The sequence below is a fragment of the Mchenga conophoros genome, linkage group LG8, assembly GCF_057382185.1.
Source record: "Mchenga conophoros isolate Kocher_MC1m ecotype Shallow Benthic linkage group LG8, M_conophoros_male_GT1.1, whole genome shotgun sequence".
Lineage (NCBI taxonomy): Eukaryota > Metazoa > Chordata > Actinopteri > Cichliformes > Cichlidae > Mchenga > Mchenga conophoros.
In genome coordinates, this window is record NC_140533.1 from 11,172,381 (window position 1) to 11,192,671 (window position 20,291).

General features: G+C 42.0%; 1 protein-coding gene across 1 annotated transcript in view; it reads right to left on the reverse strand.

Annotated features, from left to right (window-relative positions):
- The window catches only part of LOC146568181 (cytohesin-3-like), a 30,428-nt gene extending 11,070 nt beyond the window's left edge, over positions 1–19,358 (reverse strand). The window contains exons 1-5 of the mRNA XM_085284051.1: positions 19,005–19,358; positions 3,821–3,903; positions 3,370–3,434; positions 1,780–1,846; positions 1,441–1,559 (exon numbers count right to left, since the gene is read on the reverse strand). Coding sequence (XP_085140177.1) covers positions 1,441–1,559; positions 1,780–1,846; positions 3,370–3,434; positions 3,821–3,903; positions 19,005–19,023 — 353 coding nt within the window. The 5' untranslated portion in view covers positions 19,024–19,358. The remainder of the gene's footprint in view (positions 1–1,440; positions 1,560–1,779; positions 1,847–3,369; positions 3,435–3,820; positions 3,904–19,004) is intronic.
- Between the last annotated feature and the right edge of the window lie 933 nt (positions 19,359–20,291).

A 20,291-nucleotide genomic window follows, 5' to 3' on the forward strand; every position in this document is an offset into this window, starting at 1 on the left:
ATCTACAGCCAAATAAATGGACTCCTGTCCCGTGAGAGTTACATGCAAGGTTACATTTATCCGTGCCTCAGTGTGCAATAATAATAATAATAGTACTAATTCGTCTCCTAGTTGTTTTCCTTTTCCACCATCTCTGTCTCTATTTTCCTTCTCTTCCTCCCCCCCTCTGCTCAGCATGTAATGATAGGTTCCTGGTCCTTGCATAAGCTTAATTAGTGATAATTACTGAGTGCAAACCCCCATCCTGTGCTTAGTGTGATTTCCAGTGGGTAGATGGCCGCTTTGATGATCCTCCATGAATAAAGCCTGTTAGTAATAGAAGGAGTCTTCAGAGCCCCCCCCCCCAACCCCCCCTGTCTTTCAGCGTGTGTTTCATTGATTTACTATTGTCAGACTACATCTGTCTGCTGATGCACAAGCAGCACCTTTACTCGTGTAAGCCAATGCAGCGCGTTGGTGATGCAATTTCCTGCATGGACTAAAGGGCAAAGGGTCAGGCGGTGGAGCAGATAGTCTATTTGAAGCTATTTTAAAATGCTCTGTCACCAATTAAACATTCTGCGCTCACAGAAAATAAAAAGAATCCATTTATAAGCTTGAACACTGGCAATAAAAGAGGCTACTTTTAATTAAGCTTGTTCAAATGGCAGTTTAAACAAAGCACCAAATCCAGCTGGGACAGCATCAGAGGAATGCAGCCAGTCCAAATAGCTGAGGATTTATTCACCACCTGCAGATACACCATCACCTGACAGAGTCTGCGCTCGGTGCTATGTGATTTCCTGTATTTTATATTGGCTCCTTGGGGGCATATGCTTGTTGTTAGGTCTTGGTTGCAGGCAGCTGAGCATTGCTGAGCATAGAAATGTTTGAGATTCAGATTTTTCTTGCGATATTTGCATTTTAGATTTTATATCAATGACAGAATAAAACTCTTTAATGCCTTTTTTCTACAGACTGTATATAAAAAATGGAGGTAACCCCCCCAAATCCCTGGCTCAGTAATAAATAACAGGGTTTATTAGTGGACAGTTTTCTTTGTTGTTCGTTTTCTATCAGCTTCCATGTCTTGGTGTGGACTTCCTGTGTTTCTATACGGTTAAAATAGCACCATCCATCTCACTAGTCTTTCAGCTATCTGAGACAGCTACTGCGTTACAGCATTGTCACAACTTGTCTCTTTCTTTATTATCCTGCAGTCTGACCTGAGATATAAAAAGCTGGATGATGGTTTTATTACCAGCTATAAGTCCCACTGGGCGGACTTATAGACCAACACGCCTACGCTGCCTCCAAGATTTATGTTAGAAAGGGGTCAATCATGTTCCCCCTCTTTAATCAGTAAATCCAGTCCATAATTTCCTTCTTTAATCACAGAGGGGGTGTAAATCTCCTGTAAGGAGGACTTTCTCTCTAGGCCTGATAGACGCTTTGTCTTACCGCTCGCCTAAGTAGTCCCCGATGACGGTCTTGTTGAGGCCCTCGCCTTTGTAGAGGAACTGAGCGATGTCTTCTGGAGTGTGCTGGAGAAGGTCGTTCTCCAGCAGGAACTGTATTCCCTGGAGAGGAAGAGGAGGAGGAGAAAGCAGGATGACTGCTCATCTCAAATCATGGTGGGATGATAGATCACGACAAGATTTCACAGCTGTGAAGAGATTGCGTTTCAGTCCGGCACACTCGCTTCAAGGCTACTGACACTTTAAAGGCTGTGGTGGGTTTTGCTAAGAGCTTCAGAGCATTGACAAAACTGCAAACCGCAGAAATAACACAGCGGAGTACCTTTTTAGGATCCATGTTGAATTTCTTCCTGCCCATAGCGATCTGTTTGTTTCTCTGGGAAGTTTTACTGGAACACAAAAATAAATATAGAGACTTTATTTATTTACTAAAAAGAACTCCAAACATGAATGATTTTCACCATCTAGCATGACAATAAACTCACGGTATCAACACTCTGATATGTTTTCTTACACGTGTAGGGCTACACATGGTCTCCTTGATCCACCCTGAGTCAGTGGCTTTGTTTCCTAAACCAAACACTGAGTGATGGCAAAGCTGGTCCCAGACAATAAATGAGCTGCCTCCTAACGTCGACTTTTCACTCACTTCATGTGGAAACAGCGCAGTGACCTCTGTGCTGCTAACATTCCTTTTTTAAAAACATAGTAAAGGGGCAGCGTCACATCTTGAGAGTGCTCAGGAACAACAACCAAAAGCTGCTGGTGACCTTTTAACACTCCTCCACAGAGAGCGTGCTGACACTCTGTATCACGGTAAGGTCCAGGAGCTGCACCGACGCACAGAGGAGACGGCTTCGACACAGCTCAGAAGGCTGCTCTCCACCCTCCCTGCAGGGCTTACTCACCTCCAGCTTTTAAAGGACCCCCTCACATCCTGGCTCTCACCTGTTCAACACCGTTGCCCCTCTGCAGGTGCTACAGGGCACACAGACTCGGAAAGAGCATCTTCATAAGTGCCATAATCACCTGGCCACTACCACCAACATCCCCCCCCCCCCCCCTCCTTCATTCTGCGATAATTTCCTTCCTTTACAATATCACAGCTAAGTGCAATGAGCAATATTAGAATATTGTCTATTATTGCTTAAATCATTGTGCAGTTCTTAAATATTTGCATGTTCATGTTACTCCATAGGATGACCGCTTGTTGTTAGCACATTGACTTCCTCACCATATTTTAAACACATCTTATTTATTTATTAGTTTTAATGTGAAGTACTTTCTTTATGTCTACTGTGTAAATGACTGTACGCTTGTTTCATCATACATTTAATGACAATAAAAACTTTTTAATTCCCATTCTAATATACAATAGATATGATAATTCATACAGCCAGGTGTAGTTATGTATGTAGTTATGTCACATAATGCTGGTCTGTCATCAAAACTTGCATGCAAATCCTAAACGCAACTCAGACAGAGGCAATGAGCCACAGTCACAGAGATAGCTTCTATGAGGCAAAATCTAATCAAATGTTGCTGCTATTTATTGCTGTAGACCATCATCTGTCATGGAACAAAATCAATATTGTATATGTTTGTGTTATTTTAAGGGTGTTTCTGTCAACGCTATAGAAGATTTGTTGTTTTTTTAAAATGTAACCCAGAAAAGGGTTTGGTATTTATCTCCACAGATCGCTGCCATAGTGAGAAGGGCTCGATGAAAGCCTCATAACAAATAGGGAGTAACTTTGAGACACACTGCTGCCATTAAATCCACACTAAAAACAATTAACCTGTTTCCACACTTAGACATGCCTTTCCACATGAAACAAGATAATAAGGTAAAAAAAAAAAAGACTATAGCAATATCTCTGTTTAACAAAGCATCTCCACTATTTTGACTTACCTTTCTCCGACGCATGTCAGTTGTTCGATCTCCGTCATCACCTCTGCTATCTCAAACTTCAACCTCTGTGAGAAACACAGAGAAAATACAAACCCCAGTTGGTTTTCTTTATGCTTAAGCAGGACAAAGCAAAGGGATGAGACGGGACTAAGAAAGAAGTGTACTCAGTGGAAAACTAACTTTTTTCTTATGAGGAAACTGCGTGTGCAAAGATAGGCCCATTTGCATTACATACAGCATGCAAATGCCCACAGTGCCGCAGCAGCGTATAGACAACGGAAAAAGACTGGGAATACAGTTGAGCAATTACAACAAATACATTCAGCACTGTCCTTAATTTGGCAATAAAATGATTTTCAATCAATATACAACGGTTGTAGTTAATGAACTTAGCTGCTGAGATGAAGCTAAGTCTATCCAGTTAATATACTGTATATATTCAAGCACACACCTCTATGTCATCGAGCAGCTCTCTCTTCCTCCGCCTGATGTTCGACAGTTCATCCCTCTCCTCCACGGACAGATCCTCGGGGACTGAAAAGCATGATGGAGAAAACACAGAAGACATTACCTTAAAAGAAAACAAGTCAACTAAAAGGAGCAAAACAGGACTGCTAAATCAAATCTAGCAGTTCACTGCAAAGATGTAAAAGCAGTTTTAAGGCTTATTCTCCTAACACAGTAAAGTGGGACCTTGAACAGCTGGAACAGCAGATATCAAGAGCCTGCATGTTAATTTATGAAGACAAAAAGAGAAGGCAAAGGGTCTTAATTATTCCACTTGAAAGTGTTTAGCCCCTTCCCTCCTTCCTTCTCCATTTGGCTCGGGGGGAAAATTCTATTAATAAAACCAATCCAGATTATGTTTCTTTCATGTGAATTTGGTAATTTAACACAGCCCATGACCCCAACCCCCTCCAGCTGTGTGTGTTTTACCACTCTGAGCAAGAAAAAAAAACCAAAACATGCAAGAGAAAAAGATGATTTGCTTTCTTTTCCAATGTTTCACTCTTGTTTTTCCCTCTAACTTCATCCCTCTTCCATCCAACGCACGCTTTACTTCTCAATTTTCTACATCTTCCCGAGCACAGTGAGTCTGTGAAATCCTGCTTCATTAAGCCAACCAAAAAGCAGAAAGCGTAAATCTCTCAACAGGAAAGTGGCACATCTAAAAATCATGCGCAGCTTCACATGTTGCTAAAGGGAAAAGAAACAACCCACCCCCCCAAAAACCAAGAAAAACCCACCACTTGTTATTTCCCCCTCACAGTCGGGATTCTGCGCCAATTAAAAATAAAACAGGGTCACTGGGCTCAAGAGGAAGTACTCAAGCCCCTTTTAATTTGACAGCTTGCCGAAGAATTGCATTCAGGGCGGCCAAGTATTGTTGTCGATGGTATTCGCATTTAGCAGTGACACAAAAGGTACTTTCTAACCCAGTTATGTAATTCTGAAGCAGCGTGATGAGGGTCAGGTAAAGATGGGGAGGGGTATTTTCTCCCCAGGGCCATGATTTTAATAGACAGCAGATGGGAACATGAAAGCACAACGAAAATAAAGATGTTAATTAATTAGTGTTGCTCACCTTCGGCTACCTCACATCACTTACACTACTTGCAATTCTATTGTGACCATGAATGAATGTGGCTTTGAAGACAATTACTTGGGAAACTCCTAAGTTTCCCAGTTTCAAGGCTCATTCACATGACTTTTTAATGTTTTATTTAAGTGTTTTTGAACAATTTCGCCTGCATACATCAAAGTCTGTTTGTGAATTTTACTGGTTAAAAGTTCAAGAAGGATTGGAGGCATCTAATTAGTTGGAAGGATGTGCTCCCTGTGTCCTCTGCTTTATGAAATCTCAATCTATGCCTATATAAGCACAGTCGAGTTGTTTCTAAGCGTTATCTTATGCTAAACTATAGCTTCGTATTTAATGGACAGATATGAATATGGTATAAAATTTTTCCACGTTTATTGGGGGTGATACCAGTGCCAAAACCAGGAAAAAAAAATCAGACATCAACAGAATACAATCTGGGTGGCCCTCCTGTCAGCTAAAAATGGGAAAAATGAAGCTTCAATTCACAAAATTGAACAACAGAAAACTGGAATCTGATCTGAAGAAGTTTAGGCTTGCTGGCGGTGGTGTGATGGTGTGGGGGGGATCATTTACTGCCTCCTCGTACCAAAATGAGTATTGTTTAAATGCCACATCGTCAACACTGTTGATGGTGTCCATTCCTTTATGGCCACAGTGGGCCACCATGCGCTCTGTCACAAAGCTCAAATCATCTTAAACTGGTTTCTTGAACATGACGATGAGTTCACGGTACTCAAATGGTCTCCACAGTCACCAGATCTCAATCCAAAAGAGGACTGTGGGATGTGATGGAAACCTAAACACTTTCTATCATTAAGTTTTGTTAAAAACGAAGTATTATTAGCAAATACTGGATATTGTATCGTAAGTGTTAATGCCAATATATATCAAATATGTTAAGACAAAGACTAAAGCATCAGTTGAATGTGTTTTTCTTAGAAAACTAAATGGTAATCATGGTGAATGCTAACAGCTAAACAGGCGGATAAAACATTTCCTGGCACCAGCTTTCTCAGGCTAAACAATCAAATCGTATTCCGGCATCTGACACCGTTTGTACCAGATGACTAATTATTAAAACAGGAAATAATCTATAAAGCAAAAAATTAAAAAGGTTTTCCCAATCACTGGGCTTCTTTTATGCCTTTTGAATAATTGTCCCAGAGGATGATTTTATGCAGGAGGCATACAGCTCCATGTTTTCCATTAGCCTATGGCTGTGCATTAGCTAATAGAGATATCCCACGGCTGCAACAACAACGTGCATGATTACAATCTTGATTCATTACAAATTGAATGAGAAGAGGATGCTCCCTTTAATGAAAGCCAAGCACCATTAGTGGCATAGCGTTATCACGATCCTTCGATCGAGGCTAGTCTTGCTGGGTCTACAAGCTTTTCAAACCACATGATAACAGAGAAAGCCATAAAGTCCCTGCTATTAGTGCTTCTGGTCTACTGGATGCTCTTGCTTAGCAGTGTATGACCTTTCTTCAGAGGTGGTCCACCAATTAGATTATTAACACACCCGCCCCGTGACCTTCTATGACTTACTCAGGAAATGACTTTAGTGTCTTTAGCAAACTGGTCGCTACCAAGCCAAACGCAGCCATGCTTGAATGATAATCTACTAAAATCAATTACGGAGTGAGTCACTGCCTCTAAGTAAACAGCAGATCTTGAGAGGGTCAAATCATACAAAAGTTAATGGCACGCTGGCTTCAATTTGTGTCTAAGAAAACAAAAAAAAGCTAGACACACTTTAACTTCGTGACCTCTAGAAGAAATCCCCAACAGGCGACATTAGAAATACACGGCATCGAGTGAGAGATTCCAAAGGTTAACACTCCAACATGTGTGCGGCAAAACAAAAGGGTTCCAGCAATTTCCTGCCTTAAAAAACAAAATCTCCCCAAAATCTACTTTTAAGTGTAAATCTCCTGCTGCTCTTCACACCCAAAAGCAACAACAGTCCCACAAACACCCACTAAAACCATGCAGGAAATCGTCTGCAAACCATCGATGTGTGTATGTATATGTATATGTATACGTACATACACATATATATATATATTATATTCAAGTTATTTTTTGGAGTCGACAGAAGAAAGGGGAAAAAAATTCCCAGGCTTTGAGAAATGAGTCTCTAAATCCTGTGTTCAGACCATTCGTGCAGGAAAAGCAGCGAGGTACTTGCAGCACATGACCACAGCTCACTTGAAACTGGCTGTGGTCCCAGTTGTCACTGACTCGTGTGACTGAGAGGGGATTTGTCTAGATTCACTGCCTTTAAACTGACTTTAAACGCTATAATGTATTTTAAAGTGGATGAGCTTTGAGAAAAAAAGGCATCCTTTTTATCCCAGTTGGCTCTGAAGCTCTATGTGTCACATGAGAGGAAGGAGGAAAGACCAGGAAGGAAACTTCCTTTGGATCCAGACCCTAATCCGTGCTCTGCTGCCCTCAATCCCTCAAACGGTGGACAAAGGCATGCTTTATATTATATTATAGCCCAGATCATACATACCAGTGGACATGTAGATGAAAATACATATGATTACATGCACACCAAAGCCAGCTGGCACTAATCCTACACACACTCTTTACAAGCCCTGTACACTCATACAGTGTGATATATGGCAGCATATACACAGATGTTCCCAGCTGCTAGCCGCTGCCTGGCTCAGTGATGCTGGATAAAGTAACGTGATAGTTTGCGCTGCAGCAGATCACCATGTGGTACATAACGGTCCTGGCCTATCGTGTCAGAAGAGACGTTCCTGGGTGGCTAACATGGCCTCTAGTTTTAACTACCTCTGGGGGTCACCATCAAAATCTGGGGCTTGAGCGGCTGAAGAGCCTTTACACTGATTGCTCTGTTAATCTGCTGTTTTGGGGGCTGGGGACCTCCTGCTGTGAGTGCATTTATGTGTGGTTGCATAGGAGGTGGTCTGCACATGATGTCCTTGTTATATTGCACATCTGTTCGGCATCAGCACTATGTCAATATTTGATGTGATGCTTCCACAGCCTTATGCCGGTGGCTAAAGTAACTATGATCGGATGATTTGATTGGCCAGAGAAGGCATTTTTGTTGGAGCTGAGAGGATGAGTGCAGTTCAAACAGCATCAGTTTCACACACTGGAACTCTCCAGTCCTGGATGCTCCAGGTTATAGACAGATTAATGTTTTTCCGAGCTCATAAAGTCAAGTTCTCACTGAGAAGTATGGCTACACCCAGTACACTACACGTACCCAGACACTGTACTCATGATAGTGACAAAGTTTGATGTGGAAAGTTGTACCCGTCTGACCCTGCACAGTCACTGTCTTTGCTGCAAGATAAAAAGGATCTTTGCTCACAGCAAATGAAAAATAATATTTCTATTGATGCATTAAAAGCCCACATTATGGCTGCGGCGTGAAACAGTGACATCACTAAGTCCAATCATCATTTGCATCTGCGCCGAGGGTACAGGTACTTGCTGCAGTATTCTTCTCTGAGCGATAGGCGTATCAGCGCTAGCCTTGGAGTAGAAGAAGTTGGTGTGCACCGATGACTGTAGAAATTGGTGTCGACACATTGAAGATTATGTTTGATAAATGGCTGAACAGCCTGTAAATTATTACAAAACTAAACAACCAGCACAACTGTTATCAAATGTTACACAAAACAGAATAAGCGCTACACAGAACAGTAAAAAAAAAAAAAAAATTAGTCTCCACCAGCATCGTCGCTTTTATACGTGTAAAATTCAAGCCTTACACGGTCAAACCTCATTTGGATGCGGTTCCAGTTTCAGCCGGCAAAGATGGACAACACTGATATGACAACACATTTTGAAAAACGACATGTATGTGGCTGATCATTTCCTTTGCTTCCTGTGGGTGTCATCTGACAGACAAGCAGCAGAATACAACGCTTTATCTGATATGTGCATGCTCGCCTCCAATATTGTGATAGATATCTAGCCAGGGAGCAATTTTGAAATCCGAATTTGGTGCCTATTATTTTGCACGCATCACTGAACAAGAGCAAACTTCTGATATCTCGAGTGATGCAGACTACATGCAGGCAGCGGCAGAGAACTGGAGCTGGATGATGGGCACAGACTTCTGTTAAACAGGAGCTCTGCGCTGGCCTTCAGCCCGCTCTGAGATCTGGGATGTGTCGCTGTCTGCAAAAACACAGAGTCTGGTGGACCACCCTGATCATGTTCACAATGAGACCAGAACAACACTTTACAAGCCACCCACAACGTCAAGGTAATTGCTCTCTCTTGGTATTGACTCCCAAGTTCACTATAGTTATTATACACGGATCACCTCAAAATATCCAGATGGCCACCTGGCAGATCAAATACTTTCCATTTAAAACAAAAACAAAATTTCAGTTCTTATCCAAGTCTAGTTGAATACAGACGTGAAAATATATACTTGATCGAGAAAACGGTGCAGGAAATGAAAGGAGAAAGTGCCCGGATATTTTATTAAACTTCAAAAGTTTTCTCCAAAGAGGGAATGATTCATTTCCATGGATTTAGGAGAGTCTGATGTTAAGCCTCACTAATATAGGATTTTAAAAGTCGATACAGATATCGATGCCAATACTGACATTACGCAGGTTATTTAAAAATCTGATATTCCAACATATTGGCTGATTTTCAGACATACAAAACATTAAAAGATACCCTTCCTCATTTATGCTCTCCACCGACGCTGCTCGGATCAGCTGGTGGTTGTATTTGTCGACTTTGCAGAGCGCCCTCTTTTGGACAAGCTGTGCAACATCGAGCTCGACATGGTTGAAGGGTGTTTCTCCGGTCTCGTTTTTACTTTTTGAACTTTTCATCTGTTGGATGTTATAAATGCAGATACTGATATATCAGGAAATAGCTAATATCAGCCAATAATAGGTTCAATGGCAGAAGTGCAAATCATAGAGGTACACCTCTATGAACTACCCTGAAAACCTAACCAGCAGTATGTATTTAAAGGGACATTTCACCCCAAGAAAAATGACATTTCTATATTTTCCCTCTGGCCTGTGCAGTCATTTATGCATCTTGATTGTAGAATAAATGAACAGAACTGTAGAAATGTTTGCCTTTTCTTAAACACACGCATAAAAAGCTCAGTACACAAACCTTACAGTGGGTATTTTAATGCACAATGTTTTTCTTTGTATAAAAGTGCAACCACAAAGCATCTTAAGGCAACTGCTGTTGCGATTTGGCAGCATATAAATAAAACTGAACTGAAGCAGCAGTGATATCGCTGTGCAGACGGACTCATGCAAAGGCTAGGGTTTGTATCAAGATGTTCAAAGATTAGGGGCGTAACAATTTTGTAACTGATACAAAACCGCGATATAAACCTCCGCGATATCATATCGCAATTGCATCTTCCCATAACGTGACAGCCATGCTGTTAATGGGTGATTAGAGAACACAGCTTTGGAGTCTGCAAGAAAACTAACACTCACAGATCATTCAGATAACGTACTAACTGCTAATGTATCATAATAATAGACAGTTTTTAATCCACTCACAATCGAGTGATCAGCCCTGAGGTAAAAAAGATTTTCTTCAGTTATTCTTGTAATTCACCCCCTCTGAAAGAAAAACCAAGAATGGATTGTTTGCTGGTTTTAGAGAATTCTTATGCACAAAGCAAACATTTATGACCTTTCCCCTCAGCTGTGCTGTATTTTTAGTAAGCACTATAACAATACATGTCAGCCAAGTAGTTAATAATAAGCCTACTGTTCAGTTGTAGTACATAACAGAGGAAAAACACATGCAGTTCATTCTTGGGATGAAATGTTCCTTTAATATATGGCCTGACATAAGTGCCGACAGTGAGACTGACCTAAGATATGTAGTAGTGGTTGAAAAGTAACCCACGTATTTGTGCTGAGGTGAGAAAGGGTTTGGCGTCCTCCATTTCTATCCAGCCAGAAGCCAAGAAAAACATGCAAGTCTCACAGCCACCCCCACTACTCCCTCCCTCCTTTCAGGCCTGTATGATCGGCTGGACCCAGTTTTCTTCATTCTCCTAAACTGGACGCAGCGTTCCCCTTCAGCTGAAATTACTCAGACACTGTAGGCCCAGATCTCTGCTGCTGTCTCTCTGTGTTGGTCCCCACAGTGAAACACACTCATTTAATTTGCCGAGCCTTTTGTCTCCCATCTGCTCTCTGTCTCGCACTTAAAGAGATTCCTCCTTTCAAAGCTCGGAGCAATAATTCCAAGCAAAGCGTCCCCCTATTTACAACAGCAAAAACATTGCCTCACTGACAAACAGTTGCAATGTCTTGTTTCTCTTTTTCTCTCTCTCTCTCTCACACACACACACACACACACACACACACACACACACACACACACACACACACACACACCTACTACCATGGAGATGGGAACATGTTGCAAAGCCTCCACAGTCTCTCTTCTAATCAGGTCCATATGTAGCCGTCTCTCCCGACACTTAAATAATGCAGTTTGTTACGAGCCCCGACTCAATCCTTGCGCATCACCCGCCAGCGCTGTCTTTGTGTGTTTGTCTACTTACATGTGGTGTAATGCAACTGTATGTTTAATCTTCTAATGTTGCACCACAAAACCCATAATCTTGGCAGTCAAAATGAATTTCTGTTCTTTCCAAATCTCCCCTTAAGCCTTTAAATAACACAGCCTGCCTACTGGGTCAACCAGCGAGATTTTAAGAGTTCATTTTAGCACTTTTTTTTTGGCAATTGCTTGTGATGACACAAAATAGACGCATTTGCCTAAACCACTGCAGACAGTCATTTCAGACTACTCGGGTGCTGTATGGCGTTTGGAAGGGTGAATTATATGGAGCTCTATGCTCTATGGATTTTTCTTTATTTTTTTAATTACATTTGGATAAATGTTAAGCTAATTTAAACTCACCCTCTTCTGGCTTTTAGCTTTAAGCAGCATTAATATTAGTCTTCTCACATAACACTTGGTAAGAAAGCGAATGAGTGCTTTTCAAAATCCCCAGCTATTCAGATGACTGGCATTTCTTTTTTTATGTAACACAATAATCTGCAGATTTTACACTTTTTATATACAGTATTGCTCAACTACATGTTGGATACGGGAAATCTAATTGTCACCAAAATATATTACTGGATGTTGCTGCGGGTTTATGTTTATCTTCATTCAGTCCAAAACAGAAGTTATTTTGTTTTTTATCACAGAAAAATATGCAAAGCTGAAACAAATGGTTTCGGCTTAGTTGGACTATACTTAGCACCTGACAACACAACTGCAAGTCATCAACTTTGGGAACTTCTTGTTCTTGTTGTTTCTATTTTGTCCCGTTTGTTCTTTGTGGTCTCTCTGTGCTCCTCTTTTTTTTGTCTTCTCTTTCCCCTCAAGAGCCCATCTTTTCAGGAAGTCTCATCTTTTCAAGCAGTCGTGACATCTCCCTCTGAGCTTCTGCTCTGATGAAACCAACATGATCTGGCTGTATCGCCCATGTGATGTTACAAAAGACAGAAAGCCCCCCCAGAAAAAAAAAAAAAACAACAGGCATATGACCAGCTGAAACAATCAAAGCGTGGCTTGCACCAGTGGATGTGACATCATGTTTGGTGTTTTCAACCACTGGTTAGGGCCACAATGGCAGCTACACTAAGGCTTTCACTGGGGTCGTCGAGGAGATTTCTTCATGTTAAAAAAAAAATAAAAACCCACTGTCTGCTCTTAAGTATGATTTATGTTTAACTGCAAGGACTCTGTAATCATGAACACTTGTCAAACCCTCTGCCTTAACTTATGGTAATGTACCTACACGCACGCTCAATCATCCAAGTAAGTAAATCCCCAAAAGTTGATTCTGTTCATCTGGCCGCTGCGTTTTCAGTGGGAGAAACGTTCCGTTACCAATCCAAGTGACTTCTTCAGTCTCAGAAGACCCACCTCATCAGGCCAGGACTCCTCAGTCTATTTACACCTACAGACCAGTGGACACTCTTTCAAGGATGAGGATGTACACACACTGGATGGGGAGGAGCGGGGTTTGAGCGTGGAGTCAAGGAGGCCATTTACATGGAAAGGGAAAGCATCTCTGAATCGTGGAGGGGGCCTAAGGGTACATGCTGTGATTGCATGCCATTCCCCAGTGAATGGTACTCATGGCCATTGATCAGTGGTTGTTGATCAATGAGCTCTGATCAGTGGTTGTTGATCAATGGTCATGAGAATTTGCATGTTAATGATCAAGGAACTGACCTCCCAGCCCATTGTTTCTTCAGTGGTGCTAGTTTAAGTCATTATGCAAATGTACTGCTTATAAGATTGGGGAAACCTGCAGTCAGCTGAGTCTGAAGAAGTCACTTGGATGAGTGACGAAACGTTTCTCCCACTGAAAACGCTACGTCCAGATCAACAGAATCAACTTTTGGGGATTTATCTACACGTTGCATCGACTGCAATGACTGATTGCATTTTCAGCTACTTCGGCTTTTCCTCTTTTTTTGAGTCGACTGGAAGAAAACACACCAACTTGAAGAGAGAAACTCCGCCATCAATGAGTATTTTGGCAGCAAACATGCAAAGCAATGCAGGTACACCAGCACAAGTATTAAAACTGGTAGCCCTGTTGGCCTATTCTGCATGCTGCGTTAGACATAGATTGAGTGCAGTAGTATAAAATCATTCACTCTGTAATATTGTGCTTTTACAGCAGTTCAGACCACAGCTATCATCAGACAGCAATGTTATGTCTAATGTGACATGCTAAGTATTGACTGCATCTTGCAGAGCTTGTGGCAAAATCTTTGCACAGACCGACACATAAACCCAGGTTAAAGTACTCTAAACCATCTTTGGGGTAGGTCCGTCTAGAGTAGGTGTCTCCCAGACCACATTTTCAACCATAATGCCACAGAGAGAGAGACAGACAGACTCACAAAGCAAAAACAACACTATTCATGCTGTCGCCACTAGTAAACATGTATCCACCCATTCAGCACCAGCACCATTTACTTTCAGCCGCCCAGGGTGATGGATACCTACAGAGCAGCCACAGCTCGCCTCAAGTACCCGTTTGATGTCCTCCCACTCACTCGCCCTACAGCCACAACAAAGACCATACCCCAATCACACCAACTTCCCCTTCTTACCAACTAATCTCCCTCAGAGCTTAAGTTCTGCGTAGACTCAAAAGCCATCTTATCTTGAGTTTCACGCCTGCCGGGGTGAATATGATATGAAATAATTGCATCCAGTCTGATGTCCATTGAGAGTTGATTGCACAGAAACGCAAAGAAGAAAGGCATTTTTTTTTTTTTTTTACTCAAGCTCTTTCACTGCAAGAGAAGACTGATCAGAAAGCCTGGATGTGCTTTTAGGAGACACAGTAACTGCCATTGTGGTGTGTACCATTAACAGGTCTTTACATTCAGATATGAGATGTTATTTCAGAACACACTCACAGTCCAAAGACAGCAGGAGAATGGAAGGAAAGGCCTTTCACATTTAACTTTTCCCACGGTCAGATAGAGAGAAGAGTGCTGATTGACTCACTCGGGTTATCGTGACAGTTAAACAGGAAACATGGACAGAAAAGCCTGACGGGGCTCAACAAAGACAAACAGTTTTGCACATTTTGGGCGTCTGCACCAATTTTGCCACAAAGAGCTTCATTTAGGCTTTAAAGGTGTTGGAAATTTCTATTCACTTCAGCATTTTAATACTCCCAAGTCTGCACAAAAAGCTCAGCTCGCAATAATCCTTGACTGAAGCATCACAGAGCTCCTACGAAGGAAAGGAAATACTAAAAAAAATAGTTTTTTAAAATCCAAGAGTAAAAATCCATGGCCTCAATCCAGCCATTCAGCAAACTGCTTCCTAGCCAGCTCCTGCGTCTGTGTTCTTTCCACTTCTCCATTCAGCTATACAATGATTCTAAAAATAGACACATGAGTAATAAAAACATTTTGAAGCCTGTTGCTGATTTCATCCAATCTGAAGCCAGGCCCTGTCTGCTCTGTGGCATGCAAGCTGAGCAGAGAAGCGCCAACTCTGATTAGCGAGTGCAGTAAACATGCACTAATGAATCCCATGCTGCAGCTGAGTACCACAAACAATGCACAGTGGCACCGTTTATAGTTTCGTTCAGCGTGGGGATAACTGTAGTTAAGAAATATAGGTTCTACTTGCAGGATGGGACAACTCCACACACTGCACAGTAGTAGGTGCTTTACAAGTTCTTGATTCTGTCTGCGAATTTCAATAACCCCGCCCCCCCAGATCACACACTTTGAGGCAGAGCAACAAGTTGCAAACACAAGCATGACTTTTCCCCTTGCAATGAGTTGCTTACTGTATGGTTGTTGACATGGATTGAAATCTAGCCGCTATAACATGCTAAACAGTGGGAAAAAATGGAGGGTTGCAGGACTGGAGCTACGATCTAAGTCTCTTAACCATCCAACAGAAATGCAGCATGCAATGAGGAGCAGATCACACTGGCACCACTGTGAAGTAACACAAAATAAAACTCATTCACACCTGCCAAAGGAAATGTTTGGGATTCCATAAACGAATGTGCCCATTATGGACTCTTATGTACGATGTGTCCTCCAGCTGTTATAGTGATAGCACCACGGAGGCCGCAGCATGGAAGGAAAGCTTAACAATGTGAAATAACTGTGAGGCCATTGGACAGCCTACATCTGTTTGTTTTTATTTTTGTACTGAATGTATAAGATTCCTTAAACGTGACAATCGGCATGTGTTTAAGAGATGAATGGTAAATCCTTTTCCCTCTGTTTTGGTCTCCACCTGCTCCTGAAATAAATAACTAAATGCTCCACTGTGTTTAGTGGTTTAGTGTTTATGTGGTCGCTTACTGCAGGGACGCCAGCACGCAGTCGTTTTAGCGGCTTTTGTTTAGCTAGACGGCCGCAAGTTGCGACTAGAGAGTGAACAACACCAAGCATAGTGAAAACCTTTCAACGAGTCGTGGGCGGCAACTGGATTTAAACACAAAAAATTAAAGTCTTTTCACATCATAGGCTGATTTTATTTGCAGACTGTCAACACGGTGCGATCAGTTAGTCACGCCCAAAGCATATTCTTAATGGGTCATTTAGCTAAAGAGAGCTGCAGAGGCGGGTGGTAATTTTTTCCCTGATTGGTTCATGATTACAAGCAAAGCCAGCTAACAGTATACATCATCGCCTGATCACCTGATAATCAGTGTCAGCAGAAAGCATTGATTATACCGATTTGGTGCACACCTGTAATCTACCAAAAAAAAAAAAAAGGCCTCTCATATCAGAAACCTCAGTATAGCCTTGTCATTTTGGGCCCAGCTGCATGTTCCCATACACTGTTTAGAGTTACAGAGGAGGAGGGTTGAGGGAGCATTAGCTCTTTGTGTACTGTTGCTTAATCCTATAAAATATGATGTCATCTGTTGGGTCTCTGTTGTTCTCAGATTGGCTCAACGGTGCAGAACAAATGATGCCCTTAACTTTGAACATATGTTGTGCAGTTTGCGTGCAGGCTGGACGTGCAGGCGTGGGAACACGGTCCCATAATGTGCACATATGTTAGAATGCAAGATAAGAGAGCTACAAAGCACAGTTTGCAACAAGGCAGATCATCATGCATTGAGCTAAAGGTCTGCAAAATCACCACGGCACTGACATCACAAAGTTTTTTCAGTGATCTGACATAAAAATGTAGCAGAACACACCTCTGAGTCTTTGACATTACTGACTTTGTGCAGCTGCCCGTTAAGTGACTGGCAGACAGATTCAGGCGCCAAATGCCTTTCGCTTAGCATCAGCGTATCAAGGTGCGCATGCGAACAATTTTTAAGCGATGGGAGGCAGCGAGAGTGTGAGTAAGTGCTCCAGAGCTCTCAATTAGTTTAACATGTATGGAAAGTTATTTGAAAAATCCGCTACGCACACCGCTGCGTGTAATCTCAACAAGCTCGTGTCCTATATTTCAGATTTAATCACACGTGCCTCTGTGCTCTTGAGCTCTCTCTTCTTGTCACATGATTTTTTTTTCGGGGGTGGGGGGGAGAGAAATTGGTATCGCTATGATTGACCTCATATGAGGAGATGGCTTGTAGTGCGCATGATTTTAAGGGAAAATGGAACAACCACACTAACTCCTCATGGGTTAGAGTCCAAATAGGATGACTGTAAAATAATATTCATGTCTGCAAGCCTCTGAAATAACACATTTAAAACTCTTCTCCTAAAACACACGTGAAAAGAGAGATCTTTGTTCATAGCTGGCTGTTTTTCCTTCTGGTAAAGCTAAAATATGAATATTTCTTGCCCTTTGGATCATGAATCAGCACAGTTACCTTTGTGGCACATTAGATCTTCTTGTTGATAACTAGCCCTAGAGTGAGAGCGTGGAGTGAGAAATCAATACGCCTGATTTTGGCAGCAAATATACAAACATTAATATTCACACAAATCCTCCAAAATATAGTCCCTTATTTGTCTATTATATAAATATTACACTGATGGATGCTCATATTAAACAGTTTCAAATAATGGAGTCAGAGTGTGTATAAGTAGTCCTTGTAAAGCAAGAGCTCAGCTTTCAGACTGCTGTAAATGTTCAGCTCATGTGTTTCTTTTCAACTCTTAACACGTTGATCTCCGGCAAACAGCTCTGATTGTTTGAGAGGGGCAGCCAATACGAAGGAAGCTAGCCTAAATGGAGACGCGCTAAAGAATGCCTGTTTCAGACAGAGAATGGAGAGGATTTTTAAGCGTGAATCATGCAAAGCTACCCGAGTGGAATTCAAATAAAATTGAACACAGACATCAGCTAAAGGGCATACTGACTGGAACATTTGGAAATATCTGTGTCATCTATATCACTTTCATTCAAATTCAGGGCAGAGCATGAAGCTTTCCTTATATTCAGGTAATTCAAGCATGACACCGATGAGGGTAAAAAAGAAAAAGTGGAAGTTCAGAGGAACACCTCTCCTGCCTCTACTAATCTCACAGTTTAACCGCCAAACTGTTATCAGACTATATCCATTTGTTTACACTACATTGTATTCAAGGACTTCAGGCCAGAAGACGGTTAGGATTATCTGCTTGGAAGCATCCCGTATGTGTGTCGCTCGCCACCATCATTTAATAACCAACTCAGAGCTGCAGCCACCATGTGTGGTAATCTGGGTTATGTTGCACTCGCCTGAACTGGTTGAATTCATTCAGCTTTAAAACCAAAACCCACCATCAGGACTGCATTATACTAGCTTTAATACCCAAGTCAGGACAGTCAGCGCACACTGGATATCACTAGTGAGCTCATCATGCTTAATTTCCACCTACATCAAGATCAAAAATGTAAATCTTGCATCTAATTCAATAATGAGTGTTACAGTATTTCATTTTACTACAAGATCTAGCAGTAAAACTTCAGACAGAGTTTAATCAAATGTGCAATGGGTGTCACTATCCTAAAAAAAAAAACTAATTTTTAAACACAGAACTGCTCATGAAAAAAGAACATTTAACAAGAAAATGCACTATCCTCCATATGGAAGGGTGCCTGTCAGATATCTTATCAATTTCCACCAGTTTACAGGCTTCACATGGCGCCAAGAGATAGTGAGAGATACTTCAAAGCAAAGCAGAGAGACATCAAACAGATGGAAAAGAAGCATGCAGGGAAAATTTTGCTTTGTGTAGCTTTTTTCCACCCTTCTTTCCTGATTTCTGCCAAGATCAGGATCTCACCTGCGATGAATGAGGGCATGCAAATCATTACAGGGCTGCCCTATATCTGAAAAACGCTCTTTTATCAGCAGGTATGTATTATCAGGGTACACGGCGGCCGACCGTGGAAGACTGGGAATGTCTAAACAAGACAACCTCATGTCTTCGCGCATCCTTGCGTCCTCGCACACATCCATCCATACCGTCCTCTCCGTGTCCCCCTCCCCTGCGCGCAGACTGAGAGGGAGAGAAAACCAGTGTGGGAGAAAGGAAAACAGCCTCACCGTGATTGTCTTCGTCCATACCAGCGACCTGGCACTTCCAGCAGAAGGTGTGAAACCTCGCGGGAAATTCTGTTTATCTGTCTTTACCGGGATTTTCTTTCCGTCCACTGACACATAGGCGACGCCGGCGGTGTGTTGACAGATGGAGGAGTGGACCGGTGAGCAGATGTCAGCGGCAAAATTAACAGAAAACAAAAAAGAAAAAAAGGGAGAAGAAGGGAGGGAGGTGAGGAAGAAGCCTCCTTGTATATTAAAAGAAGCTCTTTAATTGCACGAGTGAGGTGAGACGATGAGATGTGAGGCAGCCGCTTTCTTGTCCCTCTGCTCCATCCTCAGCTGCTCCGTCTGCGTTCACACCAGCGACACTGCAAGAGCGACGTCATCAAGGCCCGCCCCCCAAAAATAACACCCCCCACACCAACGATACATTACACTACACACAATGTAACCGGCGCTTACTGATTAACCAAACAAAGTAAAATGAGTGATGTGGGGTATTTAAATCAAGCAAAATAATTGTAAAGCATTGTGATATTTAAAGTGAAATTACTCACTCAAATAAGAAAGAAAAAACACAATCCCTGCACGTGATTTTTTTTTAATGTAGATTACTATTATTCTTGCAATTTCTTTCAAGGTTTTTTCTAAAAAAAAAAAAAGAAAGAAAGGAAAATGGTAAGAAATTCCCACAAAAGTTAGATTAAATTGAATCCAGTTTTCTTTATTTAGCGCCAAATCACAACAACAGCTGCCTCAACTGCTTTACATTGTAAGGTAAAGGTAAAAAAATTTAATAAATGACAAATTAAAAAGGCATGAACATTTTTTTGTATCGAAAAAGTATCGGGGGGGGCAGCATGGTGGCACGGTGGTTAGCACTGTTGCCTCACAGCAAGAAGGTCCTGAGTTCAATTCCACCATCAGGCCGGGGTCTTTCTGTGTGGAGTTTGCATGTTCTCCCCGTGTTTGCGTGGGTTCTCTCCGGGTACTCCGGCTTCCTCCCACCGTCCAAAGACATGCAGCTTGTGGGGATAGGTTAATTGGATAATCCAAATTGCCACTAGGTGTGAATGTGCGAATGAATGTGAGTGTGAATGGTTGTCGTCCCTATGTGTTAGCCCTGCGACAGACTGGCGACCTGTCCAGGGTGTACCCCGCCTTTCGCCCTATGACAGCTGGGATAGGCTCCAGCGCCCCCTGCGACCCTGAAAAGGATACGCGGAAGCGGATGGATGGATGAAAAAATATCGAACCGTGACACCAAAGTATCGAACCGAACCGTGAATT